Source organism: Equus asinus, chromosome 13 (assembly GCF_041296235.1).
Source record: "Equus asinus isolate D_3611 breed Donkey chromosome 13, EquAss-T2T_v2, whole genome shotgun sequence".
NCBI lineage: Eukaryota > Metazoa > Chordata > Mammalia > Perissodactyla > Equidae > Equus > Equus asinus.
This window is the reverse complement of record NC_091802.1, coordinates 40,935,001-40,942,530: the sequence shown is the minus strand read 5'-3', so window position 1 is coordinate 40,942,530 and position 7,530 is coordinate 40,935,001. Positions and strand designations below refer to the sequence as shown.

The 7,530-nt window shown below is 47.3% G+C and overlaps 1 protein-coding gene across 1 annotated transcript in view; it reads left to right on the top strand.

Moving 5' to 3' along the window:
• Nucleotides 1–2,570: 2,570 nt before the first annotated feature.
• Nucleotides 2,571–7,530, top strand: part of LOC106826305 (keratin, type I cuticular Ha3-I-like) — a 5,924-nt gene continuing 964 nt past the window's right edge. Inside the window, exons 1-6 of the mRNA XM_070483243.1 lie at nt 2,571–3,164; nt 4,670–4,752; nt 5,731–5,887; nt 6,780–6,941; nt 7,036–7,161; nt 7,334–7,530. The exon at nt 7,334–7,530 is cut by the window's right edge and continues 24 nt beyond it. Coding sequence (XP_070339344.1) covers nt 2,817–3,164; nt 4,670–4,752; nt 5,731–5,887; nt 6,780–6,941; nt 7,036–7,161; nt 7,334–7,530 — 1,073 coding nt within the window. The 5' untranslated portion in view covers nt 2,571–2,816. The remainder of the gene's footprint in view (nt 3,165–4,669; nt 4,753–5,730; nt 5,888–6,779; nt 6,942–7,035; nt 7,162–7,333) is intronic.

Below are 7,530 nucleotides of genomic sequence, written 5' to 3'. Positions count from 1 at the left end.
GCTCCTGGTCTGAGTGTGCCCGATGACACTACTCCTGGCCTCTCCTTGCCATTAGTACACATGAACATATAATTAATCAATAAGTGGCCTGATATGTTACTTTGCATTTCCCAAAGAATACATTGTATGTTACTCATGATGAGAATTTCAAATGCCAGTACCTGGCCAACAGGGAAGATGGTTTGGGAAGGAGGAAGGAGGCCTCCTAATGCCTTTAAAGTCCTGCCACAGGGAGGATGGCCTCAGCAGATCTGCCCTGACTCCACTCCATGGTTAACCACCATGGTGAGTTTGGGTGTGATCTTCCCCCAGAAACAGCCTTGGCTTCCATCATAAATAGTGTCCTTAAACCTCAACAGCAATTTGCTCACATGGTAAGACCAGAAGCCTTACCAAGGCGTCTACCACAATTACCTGGGCAGGTGTAAAACCTTTCTGTTTGTTAGGATTTGATTTGCTCATCATGTTTATTGAATGGTCATTGACTAGAGACAATGTCATCGCTTATGCAAAGGAAAGAATTCACAGCATACAGTAAGTGGAATAAATAAAAGCGGTTGTCTTCCAGAATTCCTGGGAAGCTAATTGAAACTTGGCTCTCTTCTCAATAGACCCAAGTGGTCGCAACCATCATTATCTAAAGACCACGTAGCTATGCGGCAAGCATAGTTACTTCTACTCAAGGTATGGGAATACCCTCCACTTTCGAAGATAAAAGGATACTTACCTCTGGACTACTACGTTCAGACTGAGGTAGAAGCTACAGTAATGGTTATAGGGACCCTCATGGACATATTTACCAGTCTACAACAGTATATTCCTTTGTTATTCTTTAAAAACTGCCATCGTCTAGATTTTTCTCATTTGAAGCTTTGAGTAGAGAGAAAGGGAGGAAGACAGAGAAAAGCTAATGAATCTAGCTATATACTTTATATTATTTGATCTCATCCAATAGGGCTTCAATTGGTTTGGTATTGATTTTAAACAAGCACACTCATTCCACATTTCTCTAAAGGTAGAGATTCAGACAGGAGGGGCAGAGAGCTGTGGATTGTGAACACGGATGAGATGTCAGCGCCTTCAAAGCACACGCTCTAGGAGACCACATGTTACTCCAAAGCTGCCGTCCTTTATGAAAGCGTATATGAAGCTTGCTCTCGGGAACAACTTTTAGAATCCTACATTATTATTTTATAGTCTCAATGTGTTTCTGACCCATTAAAGATACTACTCAGGTTGGTTGTTTATTCCACTCACTAGGCTTGGTTCCAAATGATATCTGGTTGGTTGCAAAACTAAACATACCCTCAGAAGATGAAGATTTACCATCAATGAGGATAACCAAAAGAAAGTGTCCTAGGCTGCGAGGGCAAGTTTGAAGACGGCGTAATCTGAGTAATGACTATATGGGAGGAATGAGTATATGGCTTCCAAAAGGAACTACTTTAAGGAGTATCTTTCATATTTTGAGCACTGATAGATTAAATATAAAATCCTCATAGTTCAAATCTCCACCTGAATCACCGTGAGGGCAGAACATCTGTTTGTCAAAATGTATTGATGGTCACGAGATGCCATTAACCACACAATAATTTAGTGGCTTTTTAGAATCGTATCCTTTGGAAAGCTGGGCTGAAGTGTTTTTGCATCAGATAACTCAGTTTCCGTTTTTAAAGTTTCTAGTAGGTATTGTACTTTCTCACTTAGTAGATTTCCTTCCATTAGAATAGAAATGACCTTTGGTTCTTGGATAGAAAACAGGCTTTTATTTCTTGGCCGACGCTAATTTAGGAGGGGATATTGTCTAGTAGTCGTTGAGTCCCATTGAACTCATAATGATTTGTGCATTATTGAATCTCAGTGGTGAGAAGATAAGAGAGTGTGGCTGTTGGAATCAGAGAGATCGGGTTTGAACTCCGGCTCCACTGTGTAGGAGCTCTGTGACCTTGGGCAACCTCTCAGAGGCTTGCTGTCCTCATCTACAATCCCTGCAGGGTTTTGTGAGTACTGAAGGAGATAATGCACATGAGGTGCTTAGTACAGTGGGTGCTCAGTGAACAGGAGCCATTCTAGTAACAGTCACACTGTGTGTAAGCACATAGTAAGTCTTCATGCAGAGTAGGTGCTCTCAAGATGTGAGTTTTCTCAACATTCTGTGAACGTGGAATAATAGCAGAAATGGAGTGTGGGGGTTTCCCCCAGCCCCCTAGGAAGAGAATAGAATTGCCTCCATCTGGGCAGGGTAGAATGGCAAAGGGATGTTGAACGGGGTGGCCTCCTAAGTCCTCTCTGATCTCAGCTTCCAGGATTCCCCACCCAACAGTCTGGTTTCCAGGTGGCCTTGCTTAGACGGCTTTTCTCAAAGTCCTTACTGAGTTGGGTGAGGAGCTGGATGATGGATGAGGCACGGACCTTTCCTCGTTTAAGGGGAAGAGGCACAGAAGAGCCCCCAACTCTGGGGGACAGGGTACGGCTGTCACTCTAACTCAACACCCTGTGAATAAGCAGCAAGGGAATGGGCTGATCACTTTGAAGACAAACCATGAAGCTCTTACTTAACCAACCAGCATGATTGGCGAGGAGTCCTGACTTAGCAAGAAGCCAAAGTAACATATTTTATGAGGTAAAGGACTCGTGTGAGGTGGCTAAATGGCAAATGGAAAAATTGGTCAGGAAGGTAAAAAGAGGTAATGCTGGACATGTTTGGCACACCCAACACTGACAGAATATAAAGCCCTGGAGAGGACCAGGGCTACACCAGAGAAGAAGAATCAGGCTTTGGAACTGACCTTCAGAGCTCCACTGTCTCCAGCACCATGTCTTACAGCTGCTTCCTGCCCAGCCTGAGCTGCCGCTCCACCTGCTCCTCCCGGCCCTGCGTGCCCCCCAGCTGTCACGGCTGCACCCTGCCCGGGGCCTGCAACATCCCCGCCAATGTGGGCAGCTGTAGCTGGTTCTGTGAGGGCTCCTTCAATGGCAACGAGAAGGAGACCATGCAGTTCCTGAACGACCGCCTGGCCAGCTACCTGGAGAAGGTGCGCCAGCTGGAGCGGGAGAACGCGGAGCTGGAGAGCCGCATCCGGGAGCGGTGCCAGCAGCAGGAGCCCGAACTGTGCTCCAACTACCAGTCCTACTTCCGCACCATCGAGGAGCTCCAGCAGAAGGTGAGGGGGTGGCACCACACTGCCAATTTAGTAAACTATCTATCCAAATTCAGCATACTCACTTCTGAACGGATCTAAGAGTGTTCGAAGCTAACGTTGAGAAGGATAAAGACATAGACTTCGTTGGTTTAGATACAACACATCAAATTGTCTTAGAAAATCTCTTCGGGAGGCCCCACAAGGGAAGGATGCAGGCTGGGGAGAGGGTAAGGCGTTAGACCAAATCAGTTACAGCAATCTTACATTGCTTCTTCCCTAAAACCAGATTATCCGACCCTAGTTCTAGTGGGATATCCTGGTCTTATTTTCAGAGCCTATAGCTTTTTAAAAAAGTATGCACTGAATTATTTCTTGGAGCCAGGAATTTCCTGAGAGAATCCTCAAATATGTAAAGCCTTTCAAAGCTGCAGAAAGAGACTGTGTCTGTAGCAAAGCAAAGAGCCATTGACTCCAGAAGCCTCTCTGATATATAGACAGCATGCCATCCACCAGAGCCGACACATATACAAGTGAGAACTCAGGACCCGAAGTGCAGGAGTAGAAGTGAGGATAAGGAAAGAGTCAGCACAGAGGTGGGACTCGGTGGAGGTTGGGGACGGATTCCCAGGAGAGGCAATATCTGAGCAGGGATTGAAGGATGAGCAGGAGTTGATGTCCAACTGCACAAGCCCTTGATTCTCAGAGGGCATGGACTGTCCCCTCTTCAGTAGTTCTGGTAAAGTGAAGGCTGGTAAGGGGCTATGCGAGTTGAAGATCATGCATTCATTTACTCACGTTTAGTGATGACTAGGCACAGTGCTGGAGCGAGGGATAAAGTACTGGATAAGACAGTCTCTTGCCTTCAGAGCTCGCGGGCTAGGGGAGAAAAGTGGAGAGTGGAAACCAATGCCCAGAGGGAAGGTGACGGGAAGTGTAACTGGTTGAGAGCAAAGTCCTGTGGGAGGGCGTGGAGGAAGCGACCCCCTGCAGGAGCTGGGGAGGACGGGGATGGGGGTTAGGTGAGGGGTCTTGAAGGTGGTAAGGACATCCCAGGGCACTCCAGGTAGAGGCGGAAGCTTCGTGCAAAAGCCTTGTCCAAGGCAGTATGAGGGGAGAGTGGAGAGAGGTCAGCAGGGCTGGAAAAGGAGGGTATGAGGGTAGGATAACCAACTTGTCCTGGTCTGCCTGGGGTTTTTCTGGGTTTAGCATCCCAGGAACCCTCCAGTTCCAAGCAAATGGGTCCTGGTCACCCTATGTGAGGCTTGGTACCCGGTATGCTTAATTCCTGCAGGAAGCCAGAGGCAGACCAGGAAGAGTCTGTGACAAAGGGCACATTTCCCCTTGACTGTTTTAGCTTTGAAATGATCAGTTCTGTTAAGTAGTCTTCCCTTTACCCAAGAACTGAAAATCTGAGAAGATTCAAAGCTATTTGGAAGGAATGGGGCTGAAAGAAAAGAGCTTTTCACTTTAAGGCACAGCGCATTCCTTCTTCGTCCAATTCATCTCACAATTAATGCTGTCTCCAGATCCTGGTCAGCAAGTCTGAGAACGCCAGGCTGGTGGTGCAGGTTGACAACGCCAAGCTGGCCGCAGATGACTTCAGAACCAAGTAAGATTTTTCTAATGATCAGAGCAGCCTGGTAATGGACAGGCTGAAGCGCAGATGGTGGTCTCTGTCCCGGGAGCGTGCAGGCAGAAGCTGTCTGGGTTGATAACGGGACGATTCCTGCACTGACTTGATTAGGTTAAATGTCAGTTAAAGTCGCCTCACTGAATGCCAAGAATCTATATTTTAAGTTTAGGAAGGAGTGCAAGAAACCACCCATTCTTTCTCTTTTTCAACTTAATGTCTGGACCAAGTTTAAAAGTGAATTTCACATTGGTTTCTTGGTATAGGTTAGTCAATATCAGCCCATGAGAAAAAAGTTATTAAACCACAAAAATACGAGGCACAATCCATTTCAGAGAATCAGTCAATTTTTCTAGGTGTGACCATTACAATCATAAGAGTCCTTTGCATTTTCGTAGGACTTTACAGTTTACGATGTAATTATACCTACGGCCTTTCCTCATCTTCAGGCCAACTGGATGAAGTGTTAGTTTGGTTCTCATTTTACAGAGGAGGAAATCAACGCTTAGGGAGACAAAGGGGCTTATCCACAGGCAAGGCCGAATCTAACTGACTTCTGATTTAGCGCTTCCTTAACAGCAACTGATTGCTTCTCAGCGTGGTTGGAAAGGAAGGCAAGACAATCTATAGCTGGCTTAAGAAGTTTACCGGCTCACTTAAGCAGGCAAGATGGCGGGGCTTAGCTGACAGCAACCCGTGAATGAGATTCTTAGAACCAACAGTTAATATGAGAGTAGAACTGTGCATTGGCCCCCCACCAATACCTTCTCTGTGGGTCTGTCTCAGGGAGGAAATAGGTCTTTTTACTCAGCACAGTGGTACTTTTTTCCTTTCAAAAAACTTTAAAAAAAAAAGAAAATATTTCAAAATATAATGAATTTGACTAGGTCAGCTAAGTAAAGCCCAGGAAGAAATCTTCCTCTTTGACCTCCCTTGACCTTTGCTGTGTGTGTGAAGGTATCAGACGGAGCTGGGCCTGCGGCAGCTGGTGGAGTCGGACATCAACGGCCTGCGCAGGATCCTGGACGAGCTGACCCTGTGCAGGTCTGACCTGGAGGCCCAGGTGGAGTCCCTGAAGGAGGAGCTCATCTCCCTCAAGCAGAACCATGAGCAGGTAAGGGATTCCCAGCTTCCAAGCTCCCACTATTGAGAGTTCCGTAGCTCCCCTGAGCAGTATAAGCTAGGTCTTTGCAAAGTACCATAGGGCAAGCACCACATGCTGCTGGTTGCTCAAAACATACTTGGGGGACTTTTGGGGACTGAGTTACAAGCCTCTCTTTTTTACCAAAAAGAGTATGGTCAGGCTGACATATTTCCACTTGGGGCCAAAGTCCACACAAAGATCTTTAAAATACTTTCTACAGTTTGATAAGATCTGTTATCTTCTGAATAGATGCCAAATTAATGACTAAGACCGGAAGGAAACTTCCTTAGATTATGTGTCGCCTAGATAGTAGAATCCAAGCTGGATAAATGGATGGATGGATCGATGGATGGATGGATGGGTGGGAAAAATGGGAGAAATTAAGGAACTCAAATAATGGTTGATGCAGAGCCCCTGGTTGAATGTAATGAAATCAGATGCATGCTTCAAACATTACATGTTTTGATGAAGAGGAAACAACCTCTAACAGATAGTGTATGATGGCAGAAGACATGAAATAAATGGGAGGACTTCAACCTGGTTCCTCTGTGTTTAAATAGCAACAATTATAAGCCAGTTATCATGCCAGGTTTGTCACTGAGAAAGGAGAAAATAAGAAAGAAATGATAAAATCTTGGAGTGAGAAGAAACATTAACAACCATTTAATCAAGCAGCCTCATTATACAAATGAGTGACTCAGGAGGCCTGAATCACAAGAAGTGACAGGTTACATCACCTGGACTTCAGCTCATGATTCGTAAACTCCAGTGCAATCCTCTTCCCACCTCACTGGACTCCCTCAAAGAGAGTTTATTTATAGACTTCTTTCTGTGGGTTCATGCCTACCTCTTCCTCCAACAGGAAGTCAACTCCCTGCGTAGCCAGCTTGGAGACCGCCTCAACGTGGAGGTGGACGCGGCCCCCACCGTGGACCTGAACCGCGTGCTCAATGAGACCAGGAGTCAATATGAGGCCCTGGTGGAGACCAACCGCAGGGACGTGGAGGAATGGTTCATCAAGCAGGTGGGCATCCCAGCACGTGGCCACTCAGGACCTGAGGCCCCTCAGAGCCTTTCAGGCAGGGTCTGAGCCTGTCTTGTCCCCTCCGGTGTTTCAGACCGAGGAGCTGAACAGGCAGGTGGTGTCCAGCTCGGAGCAGCTGCTGTCCTACCAGGCAGAGATCATCGAGCTGAGACGCACGGTGAACGCCCTGGAGATCGAGCTGCAGGCCCAGCACAACCTGGTGGGTACTGTTCGGCCGTCCTGGTGAGAAATGTGAAGTCAGGGAATAGGAGTCAGTGGGATGCCCCTTGGGCCACACTGTCCCTAACTCTCGAAGCTTGTGACTTCTTGGGAACCCTGTGGAGAAGCCCGTGGAGGGAGCAGCTCTGAGATGTTCTTTGTCTCCCCCACAGAGAGACTCTCTGGAGAACACGCTGACGGAGACAGAGGCGCGCTACAGCTCCCAGCTGTCCCAGGTGCAGGGCCTGATCACCAACGTGGAGTCCCAGCTGGCCGAGATCAGGAGCGACCTTGAGCGTCAGAACCAGGAGTACCAGGTGCTGCTGGACGTGCGGGCCCGGCTGGAGAGCGAGATCAACACGTACCGGGG